This window comes from Phascolarctos cinereus, unplaced genomic scaffold (genome assembly GCF_003287225.1).
Source record: "Phascolarctos cinereus isolate Bilbo 61053 unplaced genomic scaffold, phaCin_HiC Scaffold_4;HRSCAF=312, whole genome shotgun sequence".
Classification (NCBI taxonomy): Eukaryota; Metazoa; Chordata; class Mammalia; order Diprotodontia; family Phascolarctidae; genus Phascolarctos; species Phascolarctos cinereus.
The window spans coordinates 678,382,380-678,395,659 of NW_027555847.1; the positions used below are offsets into that span (position 1 = coordinate 678,382,380).

The window sequence follows — 13,280 nt, forward strand, 5'->3', positions numbered from 1 at the left end:
TGTGTGTGTGTGTGTGTGTGTGTGTGTGTGTGTGTGTGTGTGTGTGTGTAGGGGGAGCTTGATGGTGGTGTTAGGAATTGGGCGTATTCCGGAGTAGGCATTGGAAATTTGGGGACGAGGGTGTATCTGGCCGGCCATGGGAGCCGCTTGGCGATGGAAAGTTTCGGACGGAGGGGGTTGGGGGCGGGGCGGAGCTGGCCGGGGCGGGGCTGGCCGCCTTTATCCCCTGGGCCCAGAGCTAGAGCCGCCCCCGCGCGCCCGCTCACCCACCAGCCGGACCCCAGAGACCTACGCGTCCCATGTCCCCAGCTCGGCCAGCTGCCACCAGCCAGGTCGCCGCCGCCGTCGCCACCGCCGCTGCGCCAGCCTTCCGGTGAGTGGGAGCCGCCGCGGGCAGGCAGGGGAGACCTTTCCCCAGCCACCAGGGGGACCCCGGAGGCCGGAACCTCGGCCGCCCAGCAGTCCCCCTTTCGTCCACCTCCTCTTTCTTTCTCTCCCTCCTCTTTCTGTCTCTCCTCTTTTTTCTCCTCTTTCCCCTTTTCTTCTTTTCCTTCCTTTCTCCCCTTCTGTCTCTCTCTCTTCCTCTTCCACATTCCTCTCATCCTCCTTCCTTCTTCCTTCCTTTTCCCTCCTCTTCCTCCTCCCTCCTCTTCCCTCCTCTTTCTCCTTTTCCCTCCTCTTCCCTCCTCCCTACTCCTCTTTTCCCCCCTTCCTCATTTTCCTTCCATTTCTCTGTTCACTCCCCCTCTCCCCCAAACCTGTGGGGGGTGTGGCCTGACTTCTCTTCCCACTCCCAAACCCCACCCCCAAGCACCGAACTCTGCGTTCTGCCGTAGGGATACCCCAGAAAGAACATCCTGTCCAAGCCCTTTGCCTTGTAGGGGAGTGGTGCTGGGCTGAACCAAATCAAGTCGCCATCCTGCCCACCCAACAAGCTTGCTTTGTGCGAGTGTACCCAGCCCTGCCAGGACAGGGTCACCCTGTCCCGTCCATTGCAGGACTGGACAGGCCAGTCTCGAAGGGGCAGGGGTGGGGCTGGGAGGGAGGCTGGGGTCCTCTTGGAATAAGGCCAGTTTCATCCCCCCCCCCCGCAGGCTCCAGTCCCCCTGATATCCCAGGTAGCTCCCAGGACCCCAGAGACAAAAGTAGAAATGGAAGAGACCTTTGTGGTGGAGAGCCCAGATGTCACTTATGGGCCTGACTTCATCCAGGCCGGCTACAAGTACCAGACAACCCGGGTCAGCCGGGATGGAGGCAATATTAAGGTACCTTGAGGCCTTTGCCTCCCACCTGCCTTCTTCCCGACTAGGCAATGAGTCCCAGAGTTCCTTTGGGAGGGGCTGTGGGAAAATAGGGGACAGCAAGGAGCACCCTGGGATGAACTGGGAGAAAAGGTAGGATTCCAAAGGGATGGGGAGGGGGGGCCAGTTTCCAGGTCTAGAGCCAAGAAGTTCTAGGCTAGGTTGTGGAGGGTGGGGGGAGGCAGGGAATCCTGGGATGGGTTGAAGAAATATCTTAGATCTTTGGAGGGATATAGAAATATATGGAGTTGTGAGGGAGGGAGGTGGCCCAGGTCAGGATGGGCCAGAGCCCTACAATAGGCTAAGGATGTTCAGCTCTCCCTACTTTCCTCCTGCTCCCACACACAATAGGTGCACCCTATTTCTGCCCACTTTACGTTCCGTACTGAGCGGAGAGTGCCCCGATTAGGGGTCATGCTAGTGGGATGGGGTGGAAACAACGGTTCCACGGTGACAGCAGCCGTGTTGGCCAACCGACTTCACCTCTCCTGGATGACCAAGACTGGTAAGAAGGTAAGAACTTTAGCTGGTGAGGGCTGAGAGGGTGGGGGACAAGGACTTGGGAGGCCTAGGGGTGGGGCACCAGGACTTGGGGGGACCTGGGCTCCAAGCCACCCCTCACCCCACCCCACCCCCTGCCCCACTCTGCCAATAGGAAGCCAACTATTATGGTTCTCTGCTGCAAGCTGCCACAGTAAGCCTGGGCAGTGATGACCATGGCCAAGATACCCATGTTCCCTTCCGTGCCCTGCTGCCCATGGTCTCGCCCAATGACATTGTCTTCGATGGTACGTAAAGAGGGGATGGGACTAGGAGGAGCAGGTGGGTGTGGGAAACCATAGGGCCCAGGGATGACAGATATGTCAGCAGGGATCTGGAGGGCAGTCCTAGTATAGGGGAAATCAGGAGGTCTGGATTCTAGCCTAGGCTCTGCCCCCAAGTTACCACTGTGACCTTGGAAAGAGTTGCTTGTGACCTCCTCCAGGTGGAGGGGCTGGAAGAACTGGTCCTTTTTATGTCCTGGGCCACAGTGTCTGTCTCCTGCAGGAGGCGGCCTGTTGAGCTCTAACAGCTTTGGAATTGGAGACCAAGGACCCAGGCTTAAATCCCTCTCTGCCACTTGTTACCTAGGTGACCTTGGACCTGTCTGGACCTAAGTGTTCCCATCTGTAAAATGACAGGGTTCACCAGGTTCTTTTTGGCTCTAAATCTGTGACCCCGATGGTCCATTTATCCAAGTGCATCAGAATCAAGGACCCTGAGGCTTCCCAAACCCCACTTCTCTTACTAAGAGATGGAGGGCTAAGGCTAACCTAGTTGGTGGCTCTGAGATTACAGAACCCAGAACCAGGGCTAGAAGAGGCTCGAGAACAGAGAACATGAGCTGAGAAGAACACCATAGATTGTGGGACCATAGATGGAGAGCTGGAGGGGGCAATAGAGGCCTCACGTCCAACCCCGTCATTTTACAGATGAGCAAATTGAAGCCCAGAGAGGTTGTCAAGTGACTTAAGCTTAAAGTGACCCTGGGGTCACTAGTTCAGTCAGCTAGGTAGTGTCTAAGGTGGAATTTGAACCCAGGTCCATCCTAACTCCAATTCCAGTGTCCTGTTCATTATGCTACACGGCATAAATGCAAGCCCCTCATTTGTGTAAGCCCCCCACCCCAGCCCTAATATTCTGTGTTCTAAGGGCCCTCCCAGTCCTGACATTCTGTGTCCTAAGGGCCCTCCCAGCCCTGACATTCTGTGTCCTAAGGGCCGTCCCAGCCCTGACATTCTGTGTCCTAAGGGCCGTCCCAGCCCTGACATTCTGTGCTCTAAGGGCCCTCCCAGCCCTGACATTCTGTGCTCTAAGAACCCTCCCATCTTTAACATTCTATGTTCTATGGTCCTTTCCCTATGAGCCTGGCTTGAGGGTAGAGTGGGGAGAGAACACCACCAACTGAACAGTGATAGCATTATCTGGTGCCCTCTCAGGCTGGGACATCTCTTCCCTGAACCTGGCAGAGGCCATGAAGCGGGCACAGGTGCTGGACTGGGCGCTGCAGGAACAGCTGCGGCCCCATATGGAGCAGCTGCAGCCCCGGCCCTCGGTCTACATCCCCAAGTTCATTGCAGCGAATCAGGAGAGCCGAGCAGATAACCTCATTCTTGGCTCTCGGGCCCAGCAGGTGGGTGCCCGGGCTCTGGGAAGGAACAGGGGAATGCCGAGGTGGGGATGGTGCTGGCGGGGACCCTGTGTGACGCCTAGCTGTTACACTCCTCCCCATAGCTGGAGCAGATCCGCAGGGACATCCGTGAGTTCCGGGCCAGCAGTGGGGTGGACAAGGTCATCGTCTTGTGGACAGCCAACACCGAGTGCTTCTGTGATGTGGTGCCTGGGCTCAATGACACGGCTGAAAACCTGCTTCATGCCATTGAGGTGTGGGCATAGCATTGAGAGGTCCTGGGGGAGAGGACCAGCCTGGCTCAGGAAGTCTGGGGTGGGCATTAGGACAGCCTGGCTTAGGCTGCTGGTGTGGCTAAAGGACCCATGGGCTGAGGAACTGGAGAACTGGCTTCTGGTGCCACGTTCCCAGGTTAATTGGCTCACTGTCTGGCCTTGGGTAAATATTTTTCCCTTCTTAAACCTCATTTCTCTCATAAAATGAGGAGGTTGAATCCAGTGATCTCAGATGTCCAGCTCTGACAGTCCACATTCAGTCATTCAACAAATATTCACTGAGCATCCGCTATGTACAGAGCCCTGCACTCAGGTCTTAAAGGGAAAGATATGGCCCCTGTCCTCATGCAGCACATGTAGAAAGGGGGTAAGACACCAGAATGGAAAATTAGGAAAATTAGGAAAATGTCTATTAAAGTGGGGAGGGAGAAATATCTATCAGAGAAAACTTCCTGAAGGGGGTAGTGTTTTGAGGTCTAGTTTTCCAGGAGTAGTGAACCATCTTGAAAGCTTTTCCCAGCCCTGACATTCCATGTTCTAAGGTCCCTCCCAACTCTGATGTTCCATGTTCTAAGGACCCTCCTAGCCCTGCCCTTCCACGTTCTAAGGACCCTCCCAGCCCTGACATTCTGTGTTCTCCTTCTGACTCTGACATTCTATGTCCTAAGGTCCCTCCCACAGCTCTGAAATTTCTACATCCTAAGGATCCTACCAGCCTGGACATCCTGTGTTCTAAGGGCCCTCCAAGTCCTGACATTCCATGTTCTGAGCACCCTCTCCATTCTGATGTTTTCTGGGTTTTTTTTCTCCCGCTCCCAACAGCGGGACCTTGAGGTGTCCCCTTCTACCCTGTTTGCGGTAGCCAGCATCCTGGAAGGCTGCGCCTACCTCAACGGTGCTCCCCAGAACACCTTCGTGCCAGGTGCGATAGAGCTAGCCATGCAGAGACGGGTCTTCATCGGAGGAGACGACTTCAAGTCTGGCCAAACCAAGATCAAATCAGTGCTTGTTGACTTCCTCATTAGTGCCGGCCTGAAGGTAAGAGGGATTGGTAAGTCTTTGCTAGAATGCAGAATGTCACCGTTGAACCCTAGACCTGACTCTTAGCACAGAGAGCATAGAATGTCAGAGCTGGAAGGGACCTTAGCTCATAGGGTGGATACAGACTCGGAGGGGAGACGGTCTATCGTGTAAACCCAGCCATAGTTTATAGTTGAAGAAATAAACCCAGAAGAGGAGAAGTTACTCACCCTCCCTTCGAGGCCAGTGGCAGAGCGAGAACTTTACTTTGGGCTGTCCACATGGCTCCTGAAGGCTCTTTTTGCTTCCTTGGATGATGGAGGGTGATGATGGGGTGGGGAACCAAGCCATGGGTCACATCCGTTTCCAGAGGGATGTTGGGGATGGTGGAGAGGATGGACAATGGGAATGCAGTGAGGAGAGACTTACAGAGCTGTCTCCCTGGGCACCCCCCCCCTTTATTGCAGACGGTGTCCATCGTTAGCTACAACCACCTGGGTAACAATGATGGCCAGAATTTGTCAGCCCCAAAGCAGTTCCATTCCAAGGAGGTCTCTAAGAGCAACGTCGTGGACGATATGGTGCAGAGCAACCCACTGCTGTACGGCCCTGGGGAGGGGCCTGACCACTGTGTGCGTATGGTAGAGATTGTGCCGCAGGGCTGATGCGTGTGGGCTAGCATTGGGGGGAGGGGGTCCGAGGGACTGGGGCCCCCCTGTGGATAGCGGTGTGTGTGTGTGTGCATGTACATGTAAGACCTGCGACCTGTGCGTGTGCGTGTGTGTGTGTGTGTGCGTGTGTGCACATGAGCTCGAGTGGGTATGCTGTCCAGGCAGGTCCCAGTCTAGGTAACTGCATGATGGTGACTGGCAGCGTCAGTGGATTGATCACCGCCCCCCCCGTGTGCCAGGAACTTGGAATACAAGTGCAAAGAATGAAACAAGGCCTGTTTTTGAGGAGTATATGTCCTAATTGGGATAGGGACCAGGGCGGGGGGGTTGGTGGTCAGCACAACTGCACATGAATATATACATACGGCATAAATATGAAGTGATAAATACGAACACGCACAAAGTAGTTCAGTACGAGGGATTTGGGGAGGGAAGGAGGGAGGGCGTTTGCACGGGTGGCCTGGGAAAGGCTGCACGTAGAAGGTGGTGCTTGGCTCTGTGCGGTGGAGGGAAGGATGGAATGCCTTCCAGGGCTGGGGGACAGCCAGTGAGTGCAAAGGCGTGAAGGTGGGAGACGCGGTACCTTGTGTGAAGAAAGAGAAAAGATTAAGGTGACAGGATTGTGGAGGGCCCACTTAGGCTAGAAAGGTGGCACAGGTCTTCAAAAGCTAGGCGGCATTTAAATCTAATCCTGGAAGGCACTGAGGAGCCACAGAAGTTGGTGGAGGAGGAGAGAGACACATAATCAGATCCGAGATGAAGGAAAAGTGGGTCAGCAGTCGTGTGTAGGATGAACCAGAGTAGGGAGAAGCTTGAGGAAGGGAGACCAGTTAGGAGGCTCTTGTAAATGAATAATATCATAGTTAGCATTTATATAGCACCTGCTGTGTGCGGGCACTGTGTTAAGTGCTTTACAGATATTAACTTTTAGATCCTTACAATGACCCTGGGAGGTAGGCGCTGTTATCTCTGTTTTACAGTTGGGAAACTGAGACAGACAAAAGGTAAGTGACTTGACCAAGGTCACGCAATTAGTACATATCTAAAGCCAGATTGGAACTGGGGTCTTCAGACTCCAGGCCTGGCACTGTAGCCATTGTAATACCTAGCTGCTTCAATAATCTAGGGGACAGGTGATGAGGACCTGAATTTAGGTGGCAGCAGCATGAGTAGAGGGGAAAGGATCGAAGTAGAAATGGCCAGATTTGGGAGCAGATTGGGGGTGGGGTGAAAGAGAGTGAGGGGTTTGGGATAATGCCACGGTTTTGTACTTGGGAGATGAAAAGACAAATAGGAAATTTGGAAGAGGAGTAGTTCTGCTGTGGACACGATGAGTTTAATTGGTGGTATAGGACTGAAGCTTAGGAGAGAGACTGGGGCTGGGTGTAGACTGGGTCTGGAGTTATCTATACAAGAGGCCAAACCGTGGGATGGAAGAAGTCACTGAGGAGCAGGGAAGGAACAGAGGAGGGAGCCCAGGGCAGAGCCTTGAGGGAACCAGTCACATTTAGGGGGATAATGTTAATATCTGTAAAGCACTTAACATAGTACCTGGCACACAGTAGGTGCTTTATAAATGCTAACTATGATAGTATTTATTTACAAGAGCCTCCTAACTGGTCTCCCTTCCTCAAGCTTCTCCCTACTCTGGTTCATCCTATACATGACTGCTAACCCAGTTTTCCTTCATCTCGGATCTGATTATGTGTCTCTCTCCTCCTCTGCCCCTCTGGGCAGAGCAGCTTCAGGCTGGAGGTCATAAGCCAGTCTAGAAAGGGCAGAGGAGAGAGAAGAAGGGCAGCGACCAACTGTAGACAGCTTACTCAAAGATCTTAACTGAGAAAAGGAGGGGAGATGGGGGCGGGGGGCAAGGCCCGAAGAGAACGGTAGGATTGAGTGAAGGTTTGTATGGACGAGGGAGACTAGGGCATGTAAGGTATTGGGAAGGAACCATTTGATGGGCAGAGATTGAAGATTAGGGGGGAGGATTATTCAGGATGCAGTCTGAAGGCAAGAATGAAGGGAATGTTTCTGGAGTGCAGGTGTGTCCAGAGGGGTTGGCTTTGGCGAGAAGGAGAGGGTGGGATATGATGGGGAAAGAAGGGAGCTCCCTGCGAGTGGTCTCAGTTTCCTCAGTAAAGAGGCAGAGTTCTCAGCTAAGAGAATAGGGAGAAAGGGGTGATATGGGAGTCTCGAGAAAAGAAATAGATTCTATGGGGAGTGAGATAGGGAAATCAGGGAGGAATAAAAAGATTGCCTTGATGCAGTGAGGGCCCGGCCGAGGTTGAATAACGTTCATTCTGCAAGGAACCAGGAGGAGTGGACGGTGGAGCCGGAGCTGAGGTTCAGCAAGAGAAGGCCATCAGTGAGAGGAGGGGGCAGGGAGTTCAGGAGCAAAAGATGATATAGAGCTGAGACAGTGCCTAGAACACTCAGCTTGAAGTTGGGAAGACCTAGGCTCTAATCAGTCAATCCATCAGCAGGCGTTTATTAAATGTGCCAGGCACCGTTCCAAGGGTACAAAGACAAGAGTGAAACAATCCCCTCCCCCTCTTGTTCAATGGGTGGGTGACCCTGGGCAAGTCATTTAACTTTCCTCAGCCTCAATTTCCTCATCTGTAGCACCTATCTCCCAGGGTTATTGTGAATATCAAATGAGATCACATAGTAAAGCACTTTGCAAACCTTAAAAGTGCTACATATGGGGCAGCTAGGTGGCGCAGTGGATAGAGCGCCGGCCCTGAAGTCAGAAGGACCTGAGTTCAAATGTGACCTCAGACCAAACACTTAACACTTATTAGCTGTGTGACCCTGGGCAAGTCACTTAACCCCAATTGCCTAAAAAAAAAAGTGCTACATATAGATTGAAACCTATCTGTGTGTAGATATCTATATAGCTATATACATCTATATAGCTATATCTATCAGTCTGTTGATCTAACGATCTGTCTGTCTATGTATCTGTCTGTCTGTCTGTCTATCTATCTATCTATCTATCTATCTATCTATCTATCTAATCTACCTCCCTCCCTCCCTCCCTATGTATCTGTCTAATCAGCCAGGATGGATGTAATTGCCTGCTGTGTGCCAGGCACTGTGCTAGTGGGTCACAGAGCCAGTGGGTGTCAGAGAGGAGATCTGAACCCAGGTCCTCCTGGCTTCCCCCCAGAAATTTGGTCATGGAGCTAGCCCTCTAACCATTACACCACACTGTCTCTCCCATTGTAAGTGACGTCATGATGATGTCTGTGTCCCCTCTCACACTGAAATGGACAGGCCAAGTTACCATTCCTGTTTGACTTCCTTCCAGGTCGTGATCAGATATGTCCCTTACGTGGGGGACAGCAAGCGAGCTCTGGATGAGTACACATCAGAGATCATGCTCGGGGGCACCAACACCATCGTCCTTCATAACACTTGTGAGGTACGGGGTAAGAGGGGTTGGCTCTGTGGGTGGGCCCTGGGAGGCGGGCCCCTCCTTCCCTCCGCATGCTGGGCTGGGCTGCCCCTCCTCCGCCCCCTTTGTGTGCCCAGCGGTGCCTTTGCCCTGTGCCCCCAGGACTCCCTCCTGGCCAGCCCCATCATCCTGGACCTAGTGATCCTCACGGAGCTGTGCCAGCGCATCACCTTCTGCACCGACAGTGACCCCCACTTCCAGAACTTCCACTCGGTGCTGTCCATTCTTAGCTTTCTCTGCAAGGCCCCGATGGTGCCCCCGGGCACCCCCGTGGTCAATGCCCTCTTCCGGCAGAGAAGCTGCATAGAGAACATTCTCAGGTGAGAGCCCACGGGGCCTGGTGGAGGGACTACTCTGGGCACTGGGCTGCAGGAGTGGGGGGAGGCTGTCTTCTTAGCCAGGGCTGATGGCATCCCTCCTATCCCCCCAGGGCGTGTGTGGGGTCTTGCCCCCCAGAACCACATGTTGCTGGAGCACAAGATGGAGCGTGTAAGCAGCGAGTTTCGACGTGAGGGTGCCGAAGCCCCCACCTGCCCTGTGCCCCAGAAGAAGGGGGCGGCAGCTTTCCCCCCCAATGGTTATGTGGGTGGCGCCGATGGGCACACACATGCCAGTGCCCAGCATGCCCCTGCCTCCTAGCAGCCTTGGGATCGTCACCAATGATCCCTGCCAGTCTTAGCCCACCGAGGCCTCTGTGAATCCAGCCTCTCCCATCGCAATAAATCTGGCATGAGAACGGCATCTTCCCTAAGCCTTTGGCTGATTCTTTTCCTGGAGGCCACCTTGGATGGCTGGACAGCCAGCCTCACCCTGCCTCTGTCATTCTGTGACCTAGGTAGCCAAGGAGGTCGTGTCCAGCTCTTAGGTTCTGTGATTCCATCAGGGTGGTGCTGGGGAGAAAGGAAATGTAAACTTCTCCTGGCCAAGAGACAGGATGGCCAGCCCCCAGGGAGGGTAGAGAGGGAAAGACAGACAGATCTGCCCTGGATGACCTCTCCCAGGGAGGCGTCTTGGAACAACGCACGAAGCATTGGATTTGGAGACCCAGGTCCCTGGCTCTTTCACTTGCTCCCTATATGACCTTGGGCAAGTCATTTGACCTGTTTCCTCATCTGTAAAATGAGGGGTTTGGACTCAGTCCTTTCTAAGATCCCTTCTAGCTGATCCCACCCCCAGATAACTTCATCCTATGCAGTCTCATCCCCGGGACCCAACCCTCGCCTGGCAGCCTCCGCCCTATCCCAGGCAATCTTCCAGGACCCTGAAACCGTCTCATTCGTCCGAGGTTGGTTTCATTCACCTCCAAACACTTCATTAAGCCTAGGATGATGCCACCTAAGGAGAGCCTCCCTTGCGCCAGATGGATCCCTGTGTAGCTTTGCCTGCCCCATGCACAGAGCTGTACCTAGCCTAGAGAGGTCTCCAGTCCTCTCCTCTTCCTCCGTCTCACCGATGCCTTTTGGGAAGCTGCCTTTATCACTATTGAATTCTCCTTTGCCCTAAACAGTTGCTTCTGTCCCAGTCATCCGTCCAGTCTTTTGGTGCTCAGCAAACCCTGGCTTTCTCCTGAAAACATCCCATTGCACAGCACCCTCCCAAGGCTGGCTGCCCCTTCTCTCTCACTTCAATTCTCCCATCCCCTCTGTCATCTTTCATAGAATCACAAAACACTGACTCGGGAGGGGTCTTGGCAGCCATCATACCCAGGCTGTTCTGGAAGGCAGCCCTTTTTTGGGGGGGGGGTTAAGTGACTTGCCCAGGGTCACACAGCTAGTAAGTATCAAGTGTTTGGTCTGAGGCTGGATTTGAACTTGGGTCCTCCTGACTTCAAGGTCGGTGCTCTATCCTCTGTGCCACCTAGCTGCCCCTAGGCAGCCCATTCTTAAGAAGCCTTAGTCGACCTCCCTGAAACATCCCCTCCCACCCCCACTGCTTCTCCTTCTGCCTTCTAGGGTCACACAGAATAATAACAATTGCTAAGCACCTACTATGTGCTGGGCACTGTGGTAAGTGCTTTACAGTTATCTCACTGGATTCCCACAACAGTCCTGGGAGACGAAGGTGCTATTATTTCCCCCATTTAACAGGTGAGGAAACTGAGGCAAACAGAGGTGATGTGATTTGCCCAGGGTCACGGCTAGCGAGTATGTGATGCTGGTTTCAGACTTGGGTCTTCCACGCTCTAGGCCGTGCCACCCAGAACAAATCGTGGCTCTCGTCCGCAGGCCAGCCCTTTCAAAGACTAGTCCACGGCTCTTGTGTCTTTGCTGCACCCCCCCAGCCCTCTCTGGACTCAATGCCATATTTCTTCTCCCGATCTGCATTCCTTTGGGACCCCCTCCCCCAAGTTTGCTCCATCCAGCCCATCTTCATTGCTAACTCCTCTAGACTTTTCCTTCTTTAGGTCACTTCTTTCCCTCAAGTAAGTTGGGCTCACAGCTAACAGTCTGCTCCTCTACCACAGTCTGTTGGCACCCCCCCCCCGGACCTCCCAGCTCCAGAGCTTCTCAAACCCCTCATTTCCTGAAGTCCTCCATCTCATTTGCCCAACCATGTCCGGAACGGTCATCCCTTGGACGCTGTTAGGACATCTTAGACAGTGGGGTGCTAGGTTTGAAGGGCAGAAGACCTGAATTCAAATTCTACCTTAGACACAAGCTGTTATCCCAGGCACATTAAATAGCCTCCCTGGGACTCAGTTTTCTTATATGTAAAATGGGAGGAGGGGGGCTGGACTTGATGGCTTTTAAGGTTTCTCCCAGTTCTAAATCTATGAGCCTATTTCCACTTCCTTCCCCCACACCAGAATTTATGTGAGTTTCAGATACCTGACTATGCAGGACCACCCAGCACGACTCACCCTGCTATGCAGCCACTTTTTTTTTTAATTTTTTTAGGCAATTGGGTTTAAGTGACTTGCCGAGGGTCACACAGGTAGTAAGTGTCAAGTGTTTGGTCTGAGGCCGAATTTGAACTCAGGTCCTCCTGACTTCAGGGCTGGTGCTCTATCCACTGCACCACCTAGCTGCCCCTATGCATCCATTCTTGATCTATTTCCAGTACCAGCCTTTATGGAGCTGGGGTGGGTACCACCTCCACTAGCCTGGACACTTGAGAAGTGGGGAAGGACACAGGAGCCATGCACGGGTTATGAAAAAAAATCAAATTCCATTTATTGATGCAGGTACCCCCCCTCCCCCCACCCCCTCCCATGGCTCCTTCTTGACAGCCCCGGCAGTGGAGTTAGAATGTCCGGTCCCACGGCCTGAGCCCCAGCCCTGGGGCCAGGGGCGCCCCAGTGGGGTGAAGGGCTGTACAGCTGGGGGAATGGACTCCGGTCCGTCTGTCTGTCTCTGAGGTCCTCGCGGTATAAAAGTAAAGTTGTTGGTGCATGAACGTCAGGCCTGCAGGCCCCCGATGGGCGCTGCGAAGTGAAGAGGGCAGCAGCCCCTGGCCTGAAAGGGTCTGGCTGCTCTGCCTTCCCCCGAACCGGGGGCCCTTCAGCAGAGGGTGGGCAGCCTCAGCCTCCCCTGGCCCAGGCCTTGGGGCTGTCAGAAGGTAGGAGTGGACCCAGGCTGAAGGGATGGCCCAGCCCATTCCTCGTTCTGTCCAAATGTCCGAAGCAACCTCTGGCACCTCCCATCCCCCTGTCCCTTCCTCAGGCCCAGAAGACCAACTGGGGTTGCCTTGACTTCGGGGAGGGGCAACTCGCTGCCCTACCCCAGTCAAGAGTTCGAGAGCACCCCCCACCACCCCCAGCTTGTCCAGAAGGCCACAAGGTTGGGGTGATGGGGGAGCCAGCCCCAGATGCCCAGATGCTGACACCCCAGTGGGTGCCTATGGGCGAGGTCTGAGAGGGCCGGGGAAAGGAAGTGTATGGGGAGAAGATGGGGAAGAAGGGTATCCGGTCCTTAAATACACAAGCTTACAAGGGGGCCAGGGCTGAGGGTAGTGCTGTCTTCATCACACGCTCATGGTCAAGCTGGGTGAGTACTGTGGAGAGAAGAGAGGGGGCCGGGGCGGGGGACTCAGCTCCTGTCCCAAGGAGAGGAGCCCCCCCTCCTGTCCCACCCTAGGGAGAAACAGCCAGGATCACAGGGATTCACAGCTGCAAGGGACCCGAGAGCTCGTGTAGACCGTCCCCTTCCTGACCAGAGGCCAATCGTGACTGGTCCCTAACAGGCCTCGTTCTGAGGAAGCCAGATATACGAAGGGCGGGCTCCTCACCAACAAGCCTGCGGTGTGTAGCACAAGCTTGAGCTGCCTTAGTTTACAGACGAAGCCCGGCCTCAGGGGACTTGCCCAAGCTAGTAGAGATGATGCTGAAACCCAGGTCCCCTGCGTCCAAGCCTGGTGGCTCTGCTGCTACCCCTCTCTGCCTCTCTC

The 13,280-nt window shown here is 54.2% G+C and overlaps 2 protein-coding genes across 7 annotated transcripts in view; one reads left to right on the top strand and one right to left on the bottom strand.

The window, feature by feature from the left end:
- On the top strand, window positions 1–9,635 carry ISYNA1 (inositol-3-phosphate synthase 1). Its single transcript, XM_021009025.2, is given in 12 exon segments — window positions 1–373; window positions 1,095–1,265; window positions 1,653–1,814; window positions 1,957–2,089; window positions 3,281–3,474; window positions 3,576–3,725; window positions 4,569–4,784; window positions 5,234–5,398; window positions 8,748–8,861; window positions 8,997–9,214; window positions 9,325–9,334; window positions 9,336–9,635. Coding segments are annotated over 12 exon segments (1,968 nt in total). The 5' UTR covers window positions 1–136; the 3' UTR covers window positions 9,534–9,635.
- Window positions 9,636–12,076: 2,441 nt separating this feature from the next.
- Window positions 12,077–13,280, bottom strand: part of SSBP4 (single stranded DNA binding protein 4) — a 44,838-nt gene continuing 43,634 nt past the window's right edge. For 2 of the 6 annotated variants that reach the window (XM_021008906.2, XM_021008904.2), the window contains one exon: window positions 12,078–12,887. Coding sequence is in view for 2 of the 6 variants with exons in the window: in XM_021008907.2 (XP_020864566.1) it covers window positions 12,858–12,887 (30 nt within the window). In the remaining 4 variants the exon portion in view is untranslated. Of the gene's footprint in view, window positions 12,888–13,280 lie in introns of all 6 variants that reach the window. The other 4 variants (XM_021008907.2, XM_021008905.2, XM_021008908.2 and 1 more) reach the window with 3 other exon arrangements.